The sequence below is a fragment of the Corapipo altera genome, unplaced genomic scaffold (genome assembly GCF_003945725.1).
Source record: "Corapipo altera isolate COAL_440 unplaced genomic scaffold, ASM394572v1 2b, whole genome shotgun sequence".
Taxonomy (NCBI): Eukaryota; Metazoa; Chordata; class Aves; order Passeriformes; family Pipridae; genus Corapipo; species Corapipo altera.
In genome coordinates this window covers 25,862,748-25,885,723 of record NW_020884874.1, presented here as the reverse complement: position 1 = coordinate 25,885,723, position 22,976 = coordinate 25,862,748, and the positions used below count along the sequence as shown (strand labels likewise).

The 22,976-nt window shown below is 37.6% G+C and overlaps 1 protein-coding gene across 1 annotated transcript in view; it reads right to left on the bottom strand.

The window, feature by feature from the left end:
- Positions 1-22,720, bottom strand: part of NOX3 (NADPH oxidase 3) — a 38,103-nt gene extending 15,383 nt beyond the window's left edge. Inside the window, exons 1-9 of the mRNA XM_027633862.1 lie at positions 22,676-22,720; positions 21,912-22,007; positions 21,607-21,717; positions 19,754-19,838; positions 11,167-11,312; positions 7,910-8,091; positions 6,114-6,243; positions 2,898-2,990; positions 1,576-1,829 (exon numbers count right to left, since the gene is read on the bottom strand). Coding sequence (XP_027489663.1) covers positions 1,576-1,829; positions 2,898-2,990; positions 6,114-6,243; positions 7,910-8,091; positions 11,167-11,312; positions 19,754-19,838; positions 21,607-21,717; positions 21,912-22,007; positions 22,676-22,720 — 1,142 coding nt within the window. The remainder of the gene's footprint in view (positions 1-1,575; positions 1,830-2,897; positions 2,991-6,113; positions 6,244-7,909; positions 8,092-11,166; positions 11,313-19,753; positions 19,839-21,606; positions 21,718-21,911; positions 22,008-22,675) is intronic.
- Between the last annotated feature and the right edge of the window lie 256 nt (positions 22,721-22,976).

Below are 22,976 nucleotides of genomic sequence, written 5' to 3'. Positions count from 1 at the left end.
CATGATTTTGTAGTACTCCTGACTGTAACAGAAATCAGATTTTGGGACAATGTACTAAAACAGCGATTAAGTGAGCCAAAAGCCTGAAGAGGCATAATATGGAACTTGATTATTTTCATGGGAATAGTCAATTCTATGGTCTTATCTCCAAAATTAGTCAGAAATCACAACTAAATGTCTTTGCTACCTATAGAAATGCATGTATTATATTTATTTTATATTTGTTTAAATCTTTTTTATTAATTAAAAAATGCATATTTTAATTTTAGAACCTTACCTAATCATTCAGTTGCTAGTTCTTCTGTCCTCTGCTCAATTTCTGCTGTATGTTATTTTTTAGTATAGTCACCAATTTGGTGTTTATTTTTAGATATTGAACCTTGTGAAAACGACCTGTTTTTTGCTTTATTGCTAGCTTAACTATTGAATTATTTCTTTTAGTATATTGCAAGAAAACAACTGAATGATGTCATTAGTCACCCTAACAAGATTAAAAAGAAGAGTCTTTGTATATGACAGTGCTGTTAATTTCAACCCTGCATTGTGGCAAGCAACATTTGATAAGATTTTTCTCTTTTCTCATTTTTTACACTTGTTGTCAATTGCTTTGAACTATTTTTGCTCTAGTTCTGCTGAAATAGCATATTTCTCATTCCAGTTGCCTTTAACAAAGGCATGGCTTTCATTTCTAATTCTTATTAACAGATATGCAAGGACTGAAACAAACTTTCTTCTCTGTGCCCACTCTCTAGTATACCCCTGTAGCTCAGTTGTGCCTGTAAGCTTTGTAGGGGGAAATAAGTCCCTCTGGTCTCAGGCCCTATACACTCCATCAGAATTTAAATCATCCTGTGCTGGTCTCTTCTTTGCTTAAAATCTCCCCTATTCCTGCAAGTAGTGTAGGAGTAGAGCTACATGGTTTGAATCCATTACACATAGAGCCAAAGGCTTAGCTGGTTAAGTCAGGATGACTCCATTAACTTCAGAGGATCCCTACTAACTTGCAACAAGCATGAACCTTTGCTTGTATTAAGATGACACAGATGACAGAATGTGAACACAAATAACCTTTATAAAGTGGAGAAGGGTTGAGGGAGGATATTGAAAAGAAGTAAGGTTCAGGCAGAAGTTTCAGGGACTACCTAAGTAACTGAAAGAAAAAGAGGACTGGAATTTTGGATGGCAGGTGATGGGTACCATCAGAGCATAAGCATACAGGCACAAAGCTAGCAGACAGCTTCCAGCATCATTTTAATTCACCTATTAAACACCTATTTGTCAAAATAGGTATCTTTAGGTGTAGATATATGTGTTAGAGGTCTAGATGGTAGCAAGAGAGATAGAGATAATAATAGGGGCTTTAAATCTTGGATTAGTCATCACATGTTGCTGACCTCAATTCATAGCTGTTTATTTGTGGGTTTTTTTTGGCATAATGTTGTATTTATGGACCCAGAAGTACAATGTAATACTGTATCATAAAGAACATACACAAAATTAATTAAAGTTAAAATGTTAACATTTATTTTAAAATGTAGAGATAACATTTTAAAATTTATTTTTTATTATTCAAACCTTGGTAACATCCACAATTCCTTGAAAGCCTTTTCCTCTGCTCCGAAGGCCTTGAAAAGGGCTGCAGTCCAATCCCCGACAAGGCGTATGTGAACACTGAAGTAGTCCTCCTCAGGAGCTGAGGTGAGGGTGAAAGGGTGCCACTCCAGCTGTGAGACAGATGGGCACTGTAGAAAGATATATTGACCAGGTCCCATTTTAAAGCCATGTTTCTTCATGTGAAGCTCAAGGACTCCAGAGGAATGTGTCACCACCTAAACAATAATAAAAGGACCTGTTTTATTTTCTTTCAGAGGAATAAATGTTTGTTTTCCTTAGGTTACAGGTGACTTTGCAATCATGTTAATGCAAATTGGGATGCACAGTGATTTCTAACCTGTAAGTTGCTGCCCAATAGCTTTAAAGCATGTATAGTATATATCGTGGGGCAGCTTGCCTTCTGAGTGTAAGAGGGAAAGGTTGTAGCAATTCAAAAATTTGTCAACTTTCTTAGTATAACCTGTGCAAAAGTATTTCTTGATTGATTAGAATAATCTCCCAGTTTTAGTCTCATGTAACATCTCTAACATTATGGAATTATGAAGAAAAAGTCAAGGTGAGCTCAATTCTAATATACTTTTATAAAGTGGTAATCTCAGTTAAGCAACAGTTTTATGTATCACACATAGTATATTGAGATTCTCAGATCACAGCCACTCTGTGAAATCAGCAGCAAGACTTATCCAACCTGCTGTTCCCCTCACACAAGATACACCTGTTCCTGATCCCCAGCTTGATTAGCTGTGGACTCGGCTGCTTCAATAGCATCATTCTACATCCATTCTGCTGTGACTTACATAGGCCCTTGGCACAGAGATATTTACAGCTGGGAGAAATTGTTACAGTAGTATTAGTGAAGCTTCTATTATATATGTTAACTGATAATATAATCCTTCATCTCCTTGGGAGCCTCCATATTTTAAAGTAAAAACCGTGTACTACTGAAGTCGAGGTCATCTCTGGCATTAACTGCACTGGAACATGGTTTTAGTTCATTGAAAAGAGAGGCCCTCTGCACAAATATTTGTGTTATGGTGGTGTAAAGTCTCGTACTTCATTAATCAGGTTTGGTTCCATATGGAATACTCTTATGGACTTGCTTTTGGAATAAATGCAAAGCCTAAAATCAATACTTGGCTGAAACCATGGTAATGATGGAAGAGTTGCTGAAGCTAGGAGTGAAAAATGATGTCCTAATATAGAAAAGTTACCTATAAATGATAAAGAAGTCATTGACATAATGTTTTTTTTCTTAATGCAGACATGCAAACTATGTTACATACCTTAGTAATGACCACCTCCTGCTGAAATCTCCAAAGCCTAACAGTTCTTTCACAGATATACAACACCATAGGGCTTAAAACCCACTTCCAAGCCTGTAGAAAATTGTGTATTAAAAAAAACAACATTTATTTGAATGTCTACAAAAATACTTTTCTGGTTTAAATCAGCAGGTAACCTAAAATGAAATTACTCGATTTTCTTCTGTGATTTTTTGGTTTGTCTTTCTTAGTAGAGTATTTTTGTTGCTGCTGTAGCAGTTCTTGCTTTCTTGTAGAACAGACATATGGGACTCCCTCACAAACACAGCCCAAAAATGATGCTAACATCTATCTGTACTCTGACCAAGAAGAGTCCTTTAAAAACTTTTCCAACTAAAAGGAAAAATGATTAATCTATTTAGGTGTTACATATAGATGTCATTGGACTTGAAGCTGTATAGATGCATACATTTATACAGTATTACCCATAGCCTTACTATTTTTCTTCTCTTCAAAGTCTAAAGTATTTTGGAGAGGTCAGATAGAAATAACTCTTACTATCAGCTGTGAGTTTTCTGATGGTGCATGAGAAAATATTAAGTCCCAAATATTCAGTTAGAGGCATGGGATACATTTCCATTTAATCCATTAGTCAACTCTGTATCAATAAGTGGTTTGATTTTTTTTTTTTTTGATCTAGGATACTAAACTGGTCATACTTTAAGTATTGCAGATGATTGCTGTGCTTATACTTGCTAATCGTATGTACTGATCACTGTAACAATGATCTTGGCTATTCAAGTATATTAGCTGACGTTTCACTGAGTTGCACTGATAGCTAAGATAATTAGATGTAATTGAATCTTCAGGATTTAAAAAGAATCTTTTTTTTTTTTGAGAAGAGATACTGTTTTATATCCACTTTTGTTAGTTACACAGCTCGTTCTAGCAAACCAAATACTCCACGATCATGTAGCTTTTAAAATCTCCAAAGAATAACTTTACTTGCTGAAACATTGACTTTGCTCCACAAGCTGGGTAACAGGGGTTATAAAGTATGTTTTATGAGAAGCAAGCCGTAAAATTATGTGGCTTCCTTAGAAAGTGCTAAGAGGATGGAGCAGCAATTTCCCAAGGTTAAGTCTTGAAAATTAAATTTAAAAGAAACCTGCATGGTTTAATAATGGGAAGAAGCCAGCATAAGCCAAAAGATTCTCAGTTAAAGCAGAAACTCAACATATTCGTTGTCCCTAAATACTACAGGTGTCTCTGCACAGTGGGTAATCTTATGTTTTGAATATATTTGCATATATCAAGCAACAATAATGATGAGATCTGTTTTTCCTCCCTTTCATTTGTACTACCTGTAAATAAAAGCATGTGACAGGAATGATAAGGTTGCAGGCTACCCTGTGCGAGAGCTCAGCTGATATTTTAAATGTGCCATTATTCCAGTGCAATGGAGCATTCAATCCAAGATGTCTTTTGGCTGGGTTGGGACAACAGAGCATCCACCAGGAGCGATAGGCTCCTAAGAAACATGGCTCTGGCTGGCTAATCCAGGCATTAGTGTTCTTGCCCAAGTAGTGTTTCCTTCTGTAATGAGAATGAACTGAGATGGGGCAGTGATGGCTCAGGAGAGGCTATGAGGGTAAAAGTTAGGTGCCCCAGGTGCAAGAGAAGTGCTTCATCACCCTCAGCAGGAGCCAGATTGGGCTCCTTCCTACCTAGTGAAATATGAAGCAGGGGAGCAGATGTGGCACGACTGAGAGAGAGACTCCAGCATAGTAGCCTCCCCCAGGAGCCATGGCCAGCGGGATGTGCACTCGTGTCACTTCACACAACCCCAATTGCTCAGTCCCAGCTGCACCTGCCCCTGCCAGTGCTGCAGAAGCCTCACCATGGCTTTTTAGCCTCTGAATAGATTTCTGCTATTTATCTGTGGTGTCTAGCAGGTATCACACCACAGCACATTACCCATCCAGCAAGGCACTGTTCATATAGATGATCTATATGCCATATAGTATTATTACAATTCATTTAAAGTAATGTGACTTTTCAAGTATGGCCCTGGGTAGGCAGGAAAGTGTGACAAAATAGGTTTAACACAGAGAAGTGGAAGTTCTTTCCAGCTAGTTTTATGATAATGAATGTCAAGACATGCTATTGGAAGCAGGCTTGTGTCTGTATTCATGGTGTGCAGCCATGTATTGATTTTTATGGTGACATTGTAGCTGAAATTTTTAGAGAGGCATTCATTTTCTCATTAATATGCAGGTTGGATAGTGGCTAACAATAGTTTAGTTTAAGAAAAATCTATGTCAGCCGTTAAAAGAGCTACCAGACACTGAATGCTAATTTTCCTCCTTTAGGATTTCTTTTGGTATGTTTTCTCTTTTTGGAAGAAACAACAAAAACTTGCATATGAGCAAGCTAAATCTTGAGCTGAAAATGTTGAATGATTTTGTTTGTATGCAAGACATCTAACATACTGTACAAATCTGCTACTTAATTACCCCCTGTGGATTTGCAATCTTGTTCTAGCAAAACCACCCTTTCATGGGACATTTTTCCTGCCTTTTGCCTTTCCCTTTCATAATTCATTGTTTCAAATTCTCTCCTTTTTACCTAACTTAAGACATCAAGGCTGGACAATATGAAGTGTGTGCCCCAAAGCAAGGACATAATTTTCTCTGCAGCTTATTCTCCCTTGGTATTTAAACTGTCCATACTAAAGTACTATTAGTTAAAATAGTAATATTAATTTGCATCCCTAGCTTTACGGTCCCATTGTATTTCCATGTCTCTACCCTCATAAGGTTTTCTCTTGGAGGCTATCTTTTGTGCAATGAATACATCAAGGATATTGGTGATACTGAATACTTCAAAATAAATGTACGCAACAGATTTAAATAGAGAACAATGCTGATATTCATACCCTTTAAAGAGAATATTCACTAACTAAAGGGTCTTCCAAAAAATAAAAATTAGTATTAATGACACCAAAATTGTATACAACACTCTTCATCTGTACCTGTCTATATTGATTATAAAGGAGGTTAGGATCACTATCTTAATGCATGGGGAGAAGTCATGGAACAGGAATGTGAAACTACTCTCTAAATATGACACTAAGTGCCAGTCACTGGCATACGCTCCAACCCCCTGCTTCCTAAGACATTTAGCTTCCCAAGGAAGGACATAAAGTTAAAAACAGAAGACAAACATCACTCTTACCACAGGTTTATTGCCAGAAAACTGAGGCAAAGGGCACTGAGTGGCATTCTCCCATTCCCAGTAGTGATCTTTACAGTAAGTGACATTGTGAAGCAGCAGACTCTGAGGCGTCTGACCTCGGACAAGCTGACTTAAAACAAAAATGTTCATCAGTGGTATGCTTCTTTCCAAGGTTTCTGTGCATCTCTAGGTTTTGCGCTAGTAGTCAAATGCCAATTGTGAGATAAATGAGAGTCCAAGAACTGGCCATTTCAATCCTTTTCTCTCTCCTGTTCAAATTACCTTTCCTTTAGTTTTGCCATGACTTTTTGACCAAAGGCAAGAACTGTATTATAGTATTAGTATACATCTCAATGCAGCTGAACTGCAGAGAGTCCTTGCATAGGAAATGTACATTTTGCAGTGTGTGGCAAAATTTGATTTCCAAGTTCTCTAGAGCAGGCTCTTTGACCTCTGTATTTGAGCATCTGGTATTGTTTAGTAAATGATAAAATTTAATAGTGACAAACTTCTCTTTCCTTTACTGCTTTCTAAATGCATTTTTAAAAGCTACAAATAAAGTTGGAGGAGCATAATTAGATGTATACACTCAAAACATATTAAATTCTAGCTCCTTTACTTCTGAGAATGTTAATGATGTGAATTTTTCCAAAGATATCAATCCTGACTGTTCAGTTCAAATGGGTTTCAGCTGGTGTTGATTATGGTAGAGAAGGAAGATTTTTATGGGGAAACCCTGTTTTTTTTCATATTGTTTCTCTCAATTTTCCATTCCATACTTAGTTTGGCTCTGCCACTAGTTCAGACAGAAACACAGAAAAGTAGGTAGGCTTGAGTGAGTTTTGTTCTGCCACCTGGGAAGGACAAAGAAGTGGGAAATGGATGAAACCTTGGGTTTTGACTCCTTTTCATAAACAGGGTAGTGGCAGGTATGTGCTGGGACCAGAGGAAACTGCTCGGTTGCAGTGCACTCCCAGCCTGGAGCAAATAGCTCATTCATTGAATGGTATTGGTAGGGCTGTTAAGTAAGTGTTCCCTTTTCAGGGAAGTCTCTTACTGAGGAATGTTGTTCAGCTAGCTAGGTAAAGGGAGCTTACAAAGCTGCAGGTTTTAAAGGGTTCATTATGGTTATTTGAAGTTAGATTCTAAAAGTTCTGCCAGAGAGAGAGAACAGGGGGTTATTTTAATCAGGCTGGGATACAGTTTGCAGCATTTGTTTGCAGCTCTGCCTCTGTAAATTGACTAATTAATTGGGCCAGTTTCAGGAACACTGAGAGCCAAAGTGGATGTGGCAACTCCCAAACCACAAGGAAAGAGGTGAGAAAAGTAACACACCACAAAATATTGTACTGGCCTGTTGCCTGCCTCATGGTGATGCCATCCATGTACCTCCAGAAAACAGAAATATGCACACAGTGCTGTGGGTTAGAAAGTTCCTCTGTGTCAAACAGTAACAGTCTGTATGTATTTTAGTGGTGGACAATATCATCTGAATTTGTGAAATATATATAAAAAGTCTATTATGATAACAAGGACAGGCTGATGGGGTTTTTAGCAACCTCGTCTAGTGGGAGGTGTCCCTTCCCATGGCAGAGGACTTGGAGCTAGGTGATCATTAAGGTCCCTTCTAACACAAACCATTCTGTGCTTCTGTGAAAACCAAATGACTGCCCTCAGATCTGAAAAGTTTTACTACTGATTGCAGCCATGTGTACAGTAGCTAGTAAGCAAGAAAAGATCTGTGTTTCATCTCAAACTGTGTACATATACCTCATGTAGTTTATGCAGACACCTACCCCATGCCATGGATTATTAAACCAGTGAAGAAAACCACAAAGAGGTGATGGGTATACCAGAACACCTCATAGCATGACCTTCTGATGAGCTCAGTGGATGAAGTCATTATTAGAATTAAAGCCACAGTTATCACAACTCCAGTTATTCCAGCTATGGTGGTTAGTACTTCTCCTGTTGTGTTCTAGAATAAGAATACATTATTAGTATTAGTACTAGTAGTTATTGGTTTTATAATTGTTATTTTTATTACTATTTCTTTTACTGTTACTATGGTTACTGTTGCTGCTATTAGATGTGATGCCAAAATCTAAGATATATTTTCAGCATAGAAACAAAACCAGAACAAGACATGGAAGCAAGATAAACCTTCATTTTATCACAGAACAGCACAGAAAACCATCCCTCTGCTCCATTTCCGCTCAGGCTTATCCCAAACAGATATGCAAATGTTTGCTGACCCTTATTTGCTTCAGGAATCGAAAGGAGGAAATTAGACAGTCTCATTAGGGCTTTTATCAATTTTGTTTACATAAAAAGGCCTCAGAAAAAAAAGAAAAATTATTAGGGAAATGAAGAGATTAGGCCTAGAAATGTAATAAGCAAAACAGCATTAGAAACCAGCTTATTCATGTGAGGGTGTTAAAGTGATGTGCTAAGAAACCTGCAACCACAAAGGTGGGGAACTCTTTTGTGCTTACTTTACTTCAAAGTAAGGGTTGTAGGTTTGTAGAAGCCCTGAAATGGTGCACAAAAATGGCATACTCTCTTCTATTTAAACAACATATCTTGTTTACTTGTTCCTTTCATTTATCTGGAGATAGATTGCATGATACTTGGGTTTATTTTTTTAAAGACATATTTATATTTACATTTTTATGCTTTTCAGTGATGAAATGTTAATATGCTGGGCTAGAACAAGTTCCTTCCTGTTCATGACTCACAGACACCAGCACAGGTCTGGTACATCTGTCTAAACCCACCAAAATAAACTAAAGTGAGAGTGAAGGGGTATTTTGAACACAACAGTCAGATGCTGATTGCAGTTATAAAGTGCACATTGTGAAGAATGATGATAAAAATCTCACATGCAAGATGAGAATCAAGCTAAATGTGCCAGCAGAGTGTAAATGAAGTCCCCATTTGCCCTACAAAGCATGTATATCTGTTTTCCTGGTGCTGATGCACAGGAATGCAGGAGCTCAGCATGTCTTCTAGATCCTGAGTTGGTTCTACAGCTTAATACACTAGGAGAAGAAAAACACCCTATATTGTACTTGTAAAGCGCACTTATTTGATATGGAAATCCTAGAGGTGAGAAAATTCCACAATACCATTTTTACAGTCACTTTTTACAGTAAAATCATTCTTTCAAATGTTCACGCTTGACAGCGCACAGTACAGCTTCAAATTGGTACCTGTGAAGAGTGTGTTCAGATCCTATTACATACTAACAGGATTGATCTAGGTGATATTTTGAACATTTCCACTACAGTGGCTAGTTTGCATGTTGAGATGAAACAAGGAAAAATGTCAGAGACACTTAGTACATTACTTCTATGGGAGTAGGATGAAACTGAAAAGAAAGCCTGAGTTGTTGATCTCAGAATTTATTCTCTGAAGTTAGAAGCAATCTTTGGTTTGCTTTCCTTCATAATTTATGAATTCTGAGTGTAGCTACTAAGACACAAGTGGGTGATAAAAGAAATATAAATATTAGAGGTTAGAATAAAATCTAGGCTGTAAATTGAAAGGTAATTGTGGAGTATATTACTGGGAAAGGATCTCGAAAATTTCTAGCCTACCTCCTCAAGGGTATTTAGGATCTTAATGCTAATTAGAGGTCTACCTCACAATTATATCACCATGGGAATGCTCAGTGGAGAAAAAAATGCATACTGAAAGATGGTAAGTTCCTGTTCAGAGCTGTGAGCTTTGTTCAGCTCCTGAGGATCATGTCACGTGCATGCAGTGAAAGTGGTCACTGGGTGTACTGAAAGACTGTGCAGCTAAGCCCTTAGCTTGCTGTCCTGTTTTGATAAACCTGACTACTTTGTCTATACTAACATGGAGACTTTTCCATTCATACCATTGACTGCATTAATTTGCTTGATTTTCTTCAAATTTGAGAATTGTTTACTTGTTTGCTTTGAAAGATGAAAAAACCCACACTATCTAAACTGGAGAGGAACTAAGAAAAAGCAGAACAAGCCTTGCATCTGGAAAGTACTATTGAATCCTATCAATGGCTGTACAGCCACTTTGTTTCTTGTTTCAGTGGAGAGCATTGCTGGTTGACAGAGCCCCCCTCTGTGGTGTTCAAGTAGTCCTTATTTCATGCTGACTATGTGGAAATTTTCTAAAGAGCAGAAACAATATTTTGGGCATCTCACCATGGCCATTTCAACCCTGGAATATGTAACAGTATGCAACAGAATACACAAGGAAACATATAACATAAATGTGATGTGTACTATAATGGAATAAGGAAAAAAGCTTATTAACTTTTGCATGGTTTGCATGCCTACCGTGCAGAAAGGCTCTGCTTTTTGTTATATTATAAATATTATAAGGAAGAGCTTATAATGCTGTTGGGGTGTATCCAAGGAAGTGGACAGGAGGCACAGTCACTTCCTTCCCCAAAGCAAGCAGAACCATTTATTCGCAGGGTTGAGAAGCCAGTAGTCCTGCTAGGCTCTGAAGAGCACACAGCAGCACCAGCTTCCCCCTGCACTGCTTCCTATATGCAGCAAGCCTCTGCATGTTTTTGAATGTGCCCTTTCCTGGGCAGCCACACTCTACATGTAACAAGGCAGAATCAACCCCCAGATTGCAAAGATGCTGCACAACCATGGGGAGAGACAAATAGTAAATGTGAAAAAAAATACTGTGAAGTGCTATTGCTGTTTGGTTTTTTCTTTCTGAAAAAATGTTGTGTTTGTTCCATGTATTGATAATTGAGTTTTGAGGTTTTTTAAAATTCTTTGCAGGTTCATTTTATTGCCTACTATTCACAACACTCCTTATCCTCCCCCCACCAGCTGCCTCCTGACAAACTAATTAAAATACTGTAGACATTTCTTTGAGCTGAGTAACCTGAAAATTGCAGCTCTGAGTAAGTGTTTTCAGCTGAAATTGAGGTTAACCTTTGGCAGCACCTTCTCTCTCTGGTTAAAAGGCTTTGAAATACAGTTTTACTGACAATAGAATCCACAGAGGAAAACTTTGTAGATGAGAAAACCAAAAAGTGACAGCTTACTGTTTCATAGGTCCTGATTGGGTTCAAGTAGCTTTCATTTGGGCTCTTGCCAAGACCAGAAAGTTTGTTCCTTAACTCCCCAGCTTCTTTTGACTGGCTGGTGTGATACCGCTCGATGTTGATCAAGTGGGCAACAATATGGATGGCTGCATGAGAGAAAGAGTAGTGTGAAATTACAGACACACTTGTATGTGTGCAGAGCGCCAGAAGGAAGTTCACTATGCACACTGTGAGCTATTTGAAAAGCTTGGGCATAAACTATGAGTTTTGCCTGGGTTAAGCTGACAATAAAAAGAGAATTTTATCAAATGCATGTCTAATTTGAAGCAACTGCTTCCCATAGGAGAGGACTAGCTCCAACGTCACCTCCCAGGTTTACAGTCAAGTGTCCTGCAGTCTTCAGTGTCATCACAACGGGCCTCTTGAGAGCTGATGTAAAAGTGTGTGCCACTGCTTTTGAATTGTTCAAAATTAGGTAAACTTATTTAAATTCCTATTTTTTATTAATATACTGGGATGTGCAATGGTTTACCCTTGCTACATGGGACACTGAGTTGACTGTTTTAATCATAGACCTGTTTGCAACTTGCACTACTGATCTTTAAGAGATGCACTTAAAATCTGTTCCCTATTAAAAAGTAACTGTAGCATTATTTTATGTAGATGGAGCCTGGGGAAGCCACAGGAACTATGATTTTAAGGGAGAATTGCGAATCACAATGTTACATCTGATTTGTCCTGAGCATTATATATTGCCTCTGCTTCTGGCCTGCTCCCAAAAGGTATATGAAATGGTCAGTTTAGAAAAATGCCTCAGACTGAAGTAAAAACTCTCCTGTAATTATTTTCCTGGGTGGAAACAGGATTATTTCAAGAGTGGAAAAGGAAGGAATTTGTTTTATTATTGGCTAACATAGATAAAATCACAAACAAGATAGGTACAGAATTTCATTTTTCAATATGAGAGATTCTCAAATCCATTACAGGAAAGCTGTAACTAATGCAAAATATTAAAAGGCAAAGAATGAAAAAATGACAATGAAAAATAATTATATGTTTACAGTAGAGCTATTAGGATATGCTATTTCTAGTTCTGATAATTAGCTTACTGTTATCATCTCTCCTTCAGTGGTTATCTGTTTCTGTCCCTGATTATTTAAAAAAAACCTTTCTAAAAGGCAGCATTTGTAGTAAACCAAATATGATCTGCTTCCCTGAACAATATTCTCTCAAAAAAAGATTCTTTTTTTCTCTTTTCTCCCCTCTTTTCTCTCATCGCTCTTCTTTCTTCCCTTATTTGCTTCTTTTTCCTTTTTCTTTCTACTTTCTTTCTTCTTCTTTCTTCTTTCTTCTTCTTTTTTCCTTCTTTCCTCTTCCACTTGTTTTTTTCTCCCTTTTTTTTAATTGTAACTACATGCATGAAAGTAATGTCTTACTGTGCTAGTCACTCTATAATCATGGATGAAAACACAGGATTAAATGCGTAAGGACTTTGGTATTGCTAAGTCTTTTATGTGCCTACCCACTTAGTGAGCTCCCTCATTCTACATGCTGGAGTCCAGCTCCTCTGCAGCACCTGGGGAGAGAGCTGTGTGCATGGGAATATGTGTTAAGGTAGGATGCTGCCCATGGAAGTGTTTAAAGCAACCAGTGCAAAAAGGGAGAACATTGCACTCTTCCCCCCACCAGTAGGTTATCCCAAGTGTCCAGGCTGGAAAGAGACTATTTGCACTCTGTATTTATGTGGTGATCCTTCTAGAGCAGTAGATGTGCTGTCGTTGGTTGATTGTCAAGGTTGCACTTCATCCAAAATGTCATATTAGCTTCGGGACTCCGCATTGCTACTCATTGACACCTGCTTCACCTCATTGCCTCATGCTTAGACATTTACTGGGAGATGAAAGACCTACTTTAAAATCCTAGTTACATTAAATTTAAAGTAAAGCTTTAAACCAAATCACGTCCTAGTCACTGGTTATTCTCTTTTGAGCTGTATCCTGATGAAACCCATAATAAAAATAATCAAATATTTATTGACACAGTCATCCCAAGTGAATATTCTGAGCACCCAAACTGCAAAATCAAGCTCCTATTTTTTCTGAATCTTTGGCCCAATAAATAATAAGTTATTTATACAGGCTGCAATAGCTTCAGTAGAATAGAGACTGAATCCAAATGGGTATGAACTGCACAGAGATAAAATGAGCCTGGAAATTAAAAGACAGATTCAAGTCATCAAAGGAATGAGACTCTAAAATAACCTTTCAATAAAGGGGATAATGGGATCAAGCAATCTAAGCAGATTTCAGCTGAAGGTTGGTAATTTTCTGAAAGAGTGTCTATGATGTGACTGTGAGCATCAGAGGGTATTGGATTCAGTGATCGGGCATGTCCTGCACACATTGTTATGGATAAGGTGCTGCATGTGAAACAATCTGGCTAGCATCCAGTAGAAGATGCTTCCCAGAGTCTGCACATGAGGGTGCTCCCAGCACCTCAGCAGCTCTGGGATACTGGAAGAAAGGTTACACCAGACCACAAGCAGTGAGTGAGATGTGTGAGTTCTGACTGTCAAAACCCAAAAGCTCAAGAAGCTCTGAGCTGCACGGTTTAGGTGACAGCTGTGTGGGGGCTGTGGCAATCTGTTCTCCAGTGTACAACTGATGTATAAGCAGTATATAAACACTGTTGATATACTTAAGCATAACAGCACTTTCAAGTGCTGAGTGGGACGGGAGGAACTGTTGCTGCAAGGGTCTTCTTTCAGAACAGATGTGTTGGCCTGGTAAGGATGTTGTCAGGTCCAGCTGGAAGGGAACCAAGTCATTGCTTTATGAGATCCTGATTTCTTTGACATGTAAAAGAGCTCACTTGCAGGACAGGAGTTTGGAGTAACAGACTGCTGTCTTTGGTAAGTTGTGGAGTTACATGCTGAACATAGTCTGGTACTGGACTAAGAGACAGAGGAGAGAAAACTTTCAAAGGATGGAAAGTCCTGACAACGAATCTCTGAGTGGACTTCTACAAAGCAGTTTTATTTTGGCACCCACTTATGATTAATGTAACTTGGGCCTCTTGCCCTCTATACCTGCAGGATGCTCTTTATAACTCTGATGTAATAGTCACCATAGCCTTGGGACCATGTGAGTTTCACACAGTTATGATCCGTAGCGGTGGTTTACCAAGGGTTCCCTACAGACTCTCAGCTGGAGGTTTTGGACTATCCTTGCTAATTTAAAATAGCAACATTGACTAGATGTGGAGGTTTGAATCTGTGTTCCTAGTAAAACACACTCTCTCCCTTTCACCTCCCGAACAATAGATTTTTTTTTTAAGTGATAGTGCAAACTGTAAAGCATTCACATGAAATGATGGCATTTCTGTTATTTAAAAGGCTATAAAACATTGCACTTTCCTCAAAGGGCAGGGTTGTACATGATTTGTACGAATTCTAGTCATGTCAGCAGTGACAGGAAATCTAGTGCTATTTAGTATATGCTGACTGTTGAGAGTAAAATGAGGTGGTAGTTTCCTCCAGACAGACAGAGGTTCACATTTCCTAACAGAGTATTTCTCATCTTGGACAGAAAAATAATGGGTTGAATGGATATAGTTTCTCAAGAAGGTCTCAAGCCTAAGGTTTAATGAAGAGTAGTCATGTTGTAACTTTTCCCTGGAGGAAGAGATCCACTTTCTGCAATCTAACCAAGTAAGATTTTTCTGCAATCCATTAAAGGATTGCATATTGTTCTGTTTCACTGTAAGTGTTTCTGTCAATGGAAACATCATCTTCTTTGGGATTTACTCCAACATGCCTCCTGGGTGGCTTCTCTCCAGCTTTCATCTGACAGGTAGAGGATATTACAAGTGTAGAAGACTTCCGGAATGAACAGGAGAGTTGTTTTTTTTGTTTTTTTTCTGTAAGTTTTCTGTAGTAGATTTTAATGTATAGAGCATAATGATACATTTGAAAATATTAACATTCAAACTAATGATGTACTGAATATGTTAGTTTACCTGAGTTTTTCATGATCTTACGTATTGCCTGGCGTGTTATTAGATTAATGCTTCTGATGGTTTTTCGTGCGCTGCTAGCAAAAAGGATGCACTCTAAAAATGAATTATAGCTGGATGGTAAGAGTAATGCAAAGATTTAATTCCATTTTCAGTGTGGTTCATTTAATGTACAATAGTTGTAGCAGACTAAAAAGTCTGGCACTGAACACATTGCCATTAACTAAAATATTTTACATCCCTAAAGTGCATTTTCTGAAAGTTTGCAGTGTATAGCATTTACTAAGCAATTCCAAAATTAATATGCAGATTTCTGAAATCTGAGGTTACAACAGTTGGGTTTTTTTTTTCCCTGCACCACTTAGATAAGTTAACCATGAGGGCAAAGTTTAAGGTACTACATCTCAGGATTTTCAGTTCAATTTTTCCCTCATTCTGCATGACCAAGTATAACATATGAAATAAATCATCCAACCTTTCAAATAAAATCCTTTTTTATAGTGTTCATGAAGACTGAAGGATTTTGACTGTTGTTTATAACAACATCTGGAACCTCTGAAGCACTTAACGTACATTAATTTGTATTTGACCCTGAGATGTTCTATCTAGTCCACCTCTGAGATCAAATAAAAGATTTTATTGGAAGGAGAGGGAGGAATAGGATTGCTATTAGAGCATGGTGTTTACTGTAGATATTCTTAAATACAAAGAGATGTAATTAAATTATCTTGAAAGTCTGGTCAATTTAGCTACTCTTATTCAGCCAATTGTGCCTTCAGTGAAGCATGCATGACTCTCATTGAACTAAACAGAGATTGCATGTGTTTATCTGAGGAAAGATTTCACTCTTTCTTTTTCTGCATGCCTGTACAGGATAATAATCAAATTGAAGCTTGCAGCTAGAAGTTAAATGTTTTGGTTAACCAGCCTATCATGATAAAGTAAAAGGATCAAATCTCAGCCTTTCTACCCACAATGAAGAGAACAGCTTTTCAAGCAGATAACCCAGACACGGGGAATTCTGCCCCCGATCAAGCTTGAGTTCTTTCTGCCCACCCACTGCCTCGTGCCATTTCTGGTTACACGAAACCCTTAATTCAACTACATGTTGTCTTTGTGGACTAAAAAAAGCACACGCTGTGTAAAAATTACAGTAGTGACCACACACATACTTGCATTGGATTTTTTTTTTTAAGAATGGTTATAAACATCAAAGAAGAACATGACTTGGATCATTTTTTTATCTTAGCTGGAAGCTTATAATCTTTAATATAGTTTCCTTCCTAGTGCTTGCACTAAGTCTGGATTTAAACAATCTGACTGGAAAAAAAAGGAAGTTTAATGGAAGTTTGATTTTCTGTAATTTCTGGAAGTACAACACTGAGATATCAGCTAAACCTCTTTGGAAGATAAGCATCTAGTTCCCTGAAAACTTAGTTGCTTACACGAAAATGTGACTCAGATCACCAAAGCTCTTCTCATAATCTACCAAAAAGTGGTTGAAAATTGAAAGGTTTTCTAGTATTTTTAGCTATAGATTTTTCAGTGCTTGTCAGAAGCCAAACACACCTGGCATCACCATACTTCTCTCTGCATTTTGCACGTTTTTAAAGAAAATCACACTGCCGGAATTGCTGTTCTTCCCCTATTTTTCCTTAATTGCTTAAACTTTATTAATATCATAATTCAAAGATTGTTGGAGCAAAATATCTATATAACCTTTCTGCAAACATCAATACAATGCAAGAATCAATTTATTCTTCAAGATGTGCACAACATGTCAAAGCAAAAAAAAAATCCCCCATAACTCTACCCACTTCAGAAAATGTATGAATGTACTTTCTTAAGAGGGTAAAAACAGTAAGAGGGAGGAGTTGTACAAAACTTTATTTGCTATCTTTAAGTTTCAGACCACTGCTTCTCAACTGTAAAGTTGCTTTTGCATCAGAAAGCAGAGAATTATTTGCACTGATCAAACTGAGAGTGCATGAAACTCTGATTTTATTCTAGTAAGGTTACGACTCTATAAGGAAGATTTATTAGTGTCTGAAAAACTCCCAGACAGCTCTTATCACAGACAGGCATGCAGAACGCAGAAAGCCAAAGTAAGCAGAATTCCCTTTACTGAATTTTCAATGATGCCCTTGATTAAAGATAGCATTGTTTACTCTCTCTCTTTCCTCCAGCTTCCCTGTTCCACTATTCTCTAATTATATCCCTTTATGACCTGACCAATTAAAGTCTACTCTTGAATTTGTATTGGACCTGATGAAAAATTAAAGGTACAGATGTACTTTTTTTGGGGCCATGCACACCTCAGCTGAGTTGGCTTCCTGTTAGAAACCAGACAATACTAATGTTGCACTGACTATTTTTAGCATGCCATTAAATGAATATGCTGGAATAACACCACCTGGCAAGCCGAGATGAATACATGTTACTTAAATAATAAAGGAGTCTAAGATTTTATATTGGGAGGCTGAGCTTTCTGATCTGATCTTCAAATTGGTTTAACTTCTTGCTGCCACATTTAGGCTATTGATCATAGATGGGAGAACATTCATCTAACTAAGAATTACTAAATTGCAATAGACTAATAGGAGTTGACTATGTTTTTGTGTAATAAAAGGCAGTATAGGTAGAACTTGGATAAATAATGTGTCAGTTGAGAGGAAAATGGCATCTATTTACACATCATTTTAACAGTGTTAGATTTTATTAAAAGGGATTCAGTTTACTTGTGGGTACCTCTTTACTCTGAAACATTGCTTTTCTGTCACAATGTGTGCTGTAGACTTTTTTTTAAAGGAATTTTAAATTTAATTTCAGGCAATTGAGTTTCTGGCTGTTCTTTACCCAAGTCTGGCTATACAGCGATGTAATGTTTTCCTAAATATGATAGTTTTTTCTCACTTGACTGTTAGGGAAGCACGAATTCATAAGTTGTCATGCTTTGTTCATTAGACCTCCCTATACTGTGTTTTCTTCCTGAAATAGCTCATCAACTATTCGTCCATTTTATATTTTAGAAAAAAACAATAAACCCAATCCAAATAACAACCCAACAATGAACACTCATTTTCTCCCTAGAGAGTGATAGAATAAAATGATAATGCTTTCACATCAGCTCCTGTGTCTTTTTCCTTGGAATTACTGAAGCCATAAAGTAATCACTTTTCTGATAGACTTGCACTTCCCAAACTGTCCACCTTAATGCACTAGGAAACATTTTAATATGAATGTAAAAGCCAAAAACATGAAAGGTTTGACTGTGCAATTTTACTTTCTTTTTGGAGCCTGACCTATAATACACCAAGTAGAAGTTGGTTAATCTACATTTCAGGGTTGGTTTATTAATTAAAGAAGCAATGTTGCATTCTGTAGGAATCCGTTTTATGCTGAAACTGAGTTCTAATAAATGAATGGACATGACAGATAAGTAAATCATCATAGTACAGGACAAGATGAATGTTTGCATCCCCTAGCCTTCTCCTCTGAATTCTTTACCATGACATGCAAAAGACAAACAGCTATTCATTCCTATTGGCAATCCTGACTTCATATTCTTGTCTCACTGCATGAGGACATTAACAGCCTATACATGCAAAAGCAGCTCCCTCATGCAGGCTGAAAAAAATATTGAGACCAAGATCCACACTGACAGCCTGGGGGTAGAACTGTTACCCTACAATGTCTTATGCTTGCAAATAGCCCTGATTAATTCCTCTGTCTCCTTCACATTTTCTAAGAGAACCATCTGCCTCAAATACCTGTCCATCTCTAATGCACTCATGTCCTTCTTCATATTTGCTTCTGTACATTCTTCTTTGCACATCCCTCTTCCTCATGCTGTCTCCTGTTCCCCTTGTCTTCTACAAACTTCAATCTTCTCCAGGTACTTTAACTACTTGGAGAGCAGGAAGGTGCTATTCTTCTTCCCAGTCAGGTAAACAAACATCTATAGCTCTGTAAGTCACTAGGATCAGGAGAAGAGATACATTTTGTTCTGAAGATCCTGTTTTTCCCTCAAGGGGGCTATTAGTTCCATGTGCCCATCACCTACTTAAAATAAATATGTAGGAATTCACTGGTTTTTTGAGACAGATACCTCTCTAAAATTCAGATTAAATTTATTATCTAGTTGAAAAATTATTGAAGAGGTATTGATGGAAAGATGTGTGGCGTGACTCGTAAGCATCACTTCCTCAGGAAATCAGACAGTAATGCTGTGTTATCTCCCCAAACATCTACACTCAGGAATTTAATGAGAGTTATTTACACTAAATGTTAAGAGCACATAAATTGGTCAGATTAATTACGCGGCAACTGATAGTTACTATCCAGGTTGAAAGTTTACTGCCTTAATAGTCAAACTTTTTTCAAGCACAAAAGGTTACAAATGGTTAATCAGATGGGACTCCCACACATATTTAAAACTGCAGTCAACAAATGATTGCACTAAAATAGCATGTCTCAGAGCTGATGGGGATTACAGCATTAGGCAGAATCACTGTGAAATTCAGAACAGTTTGAAGGCAAATAAGAAAAAAAAATAAAACCAAAAAAAGCTTACTTGCATTTACAGCTATTCCATAGGCAACCATCTTGTGAAATGTGATGTTTTTGTCAAGCTGTCTCCTCAGTGCTCCTCCACAGCACTTGGTGAAAAAGCAGAACTTGTTTTATATCATTCTTTTAGTGTTTAGAACTCACATTTTGGAGAGGGGAACAGAAGAGTTCAGTACATTTTAGAATGGAATGTTGAAGGGATTCAGTGGAAGTTTTGGGCTAGTTTTGGGTCTCAGGTAACTGTTTCCAGCATAGTGACACTCCTGGATTTCTGAAGCTATTCACCCTATGTTGGTGGCTCAAAAAAGGGTTTGATAAAGCTCTGCTACATTTAGCTATGATTTGTGAGTGGTTTATCTGGGCTGGCGATTAACTGATTTGCTGTAAAAAACACTAGGCTTGCTTTGCAAGCTCAGGTTTAGCTGCATGAGTACAGCTGAGCTGCTGGCAAAGAGCTTGCAATGAAAACATTTTCTGTGCTTTCATGAAATGCACACCCCTGGGGGGTGAGGCTGTCTACACCTCAGGTGGCTGCATGCTGATCCACTATTAGAAGTGCTCAACAGTGGTGTGCTCGCGACCAGCTGGGTGCTTCTGCAGAGTCAGCCTGGGGCCGGGTGCTGGCTTCAGGAGCCAAAACTAACATGCTCTGCTGGAACCAAGACAGCCTGGACAGAATTCAGTTTCTGAATGGTGGTGTGGGTGTCTGGATTGCTGATATGACCTGGCATGGTGCCATGCCAAAGATCCTGGCATTTATCCACATTGCTTCCCAGCTAATACATCTAAAAATCTGGAGCACCGCAGGGTGCAATACACAGCATCTCCTTGGAGAGTCACTGGATCTAGCACACTACTGACCATACTAGAGCCAGTCAAGTTGCTCTGTACCATGCTCCACAAGAACAGAATATTGTCCAGAAGAGCAAAATATTATCTGTGAGAAGAGTTCCAGTTCTCTGAGTTCTTATTCAGCATCTAAGTGGGCAAGTATATATTTTGTGTTAATTCACAAACTGATTCAAAAGGCCAAGACAACTGTTTTTTTGTTAAATGCTGAGCTCCTGGACTCAATTATATAACAGCGTTGATTCCCAGCCCAAAGACTGCTTGACAGTTAAGTCTAACAATCAAGGAAAAAAAAAAGGTAGAACTGAAATAAGAACCAGCTTACAATAAAATAGCTGAATGCTACCATTTCTAAATTCTTGTTGTTCTTGGAGTCATGAAGTGATCAGTGATTTTTTTTACCCAAACATGTGGCATTGGAATTGCTCTGACTATAATAATTCAATGTAAGTTGAAGCTATAGTTAGTAGAACTAAAGCCTCAAGTACTTCCTATGTGTGATTCCAAGGTTAATGTAGATGCCTCTGAGCAGATGACCACTCTGTTACAAAAACATGTTTACCACAAATGAAGACCTGACTGGTGGTTACTTAGACAGAAGGGTTTAAGCATATGCCTTAAAGCACTTTTATCTATCTGTACATTTTCTTTCTCCAGTTTTCACTTTGCAGCTACACAGAATACACATGATGGATATGTATTTTCTCTATTTGGCCAAGTTGCATTATTATGTCCCTTTTTTGTAGCTTCTCACTTTTCTCTTCATGACACCATGCTATGCAGCAGCTGCCAAAATCAGTGTAGCATTTAGAGTACTGTGTTAAACAAGCCATTTGTTTCTCTTCAGTCATGAATACTGACAATTTAAATGGTAATAACTAGGCAATAGTGTACAGACTTCTCTATAAAAAATTAAAATTCCTTGGAAAATGTTTGATATGGATAATTCTGCTGAACTACAGAAATAAAAAGAGAGGATAATATGGCTATTTGAGAAATGGTACTTACAATGCTTGCTCCTCTTAAGAATGAAATAAGGTTTCTACAGACTGGTAACAGGATTAGCATGCAGTTAAAATTAAGGCACGTTGCAGAAGCTCTTGCCCAAGCCAGGGTTGACTGTACATATAACAGTGTAAAGAAATTAAATTACAAGCTTGATAGAGGAAGTGCAAAAGAAAAATATTAATATAATACTCTTATGTGGGAAAATTACTGTTGAAGCATCAAAAGTTTTATGAAGGATGTATGTAAAATCAGACTATGAATACAGTCTTCCTGTGGAGCCCTTTAACAATCAAACTCAAACTTACTCCCAGCATAATCCGTGTATAAATGTAAGCATTGTCATCTTCATACCAGTGGAAGGTATCAATAAACAAATAGAAATTCAGTGCCAGCCACACCAACTACAAAGCAGAAAGACTACAGGTTAGTGACACTTACAGTATTTTTTAATGTATTTAAAACTGATTATGGTTATAGTTTTAAGAGTATCTGAGAGATGTTTCAAAATCAGTGTGCAGTGCAGTTCTTGATCACAGATGATAGAAATCAAAAATGCCTACTCAAATGACACTGTCTTTTAGCAAATGTAGGATTACGGTCATATCCTCATCGCTATAGAGGATATAAATGACATTTACTGTGTCATGGTAAACTTGCTCTTAAACACAGGGCTTAACCTTGTCTCTAAAAAGGCAATAAAAGCTAAAATTAAAGAATCACAAAAATAGAGGGAGTTAGGAGCTGAGGAAATTCCTTTCTCTGCTCCCCATGCTCAATTCATCAAATCCTCTGAAAAATAATTCATAATATAATTTCAATTAGAATTGCAACCCCCTCCTCCCTTTATCTGAGGACTAAAGTAAATGGACTTAAAAATAATTAAAAATAAAACAGCAAGCCTTTAAATTGTTTTTTAAGACTAGTTATAAAAAGACTACTGAATATTTTATAGCAAGTTTTACATTAAACTTGGGAACATTACTGTAAGCAAACCATAAAATGTCTTTTAAACAAGCTTAAAATATTTATATATATCCAATTAGATTTTTTTAATGCTAAAAATACTCACTAATAACAGCACTGAAAGTTTTTCATTCAAGATCCAGCATCCCATTCTGAGTGCCTCTCCCTATGCTAGCAGAAGCTGACTCTTGCCTTCCAGCGTCCTGAGTTCTCTGTCACTTCCTTAGGCTTTGCTACTAACTCCATTTGTCTTTAGTTTTTAATAAGCACCTAGTGGGAGCAGGAGCTCTCTCTAGGAATTTTCTAATTAAAGACTGCCTGAGAAGAACAGATCACCTAAATGTCTCATGACCTCTGTAAATAAAATGCTGGTCATTGTCCAGTCCTTTCCCTCTGCAGAGTTATTT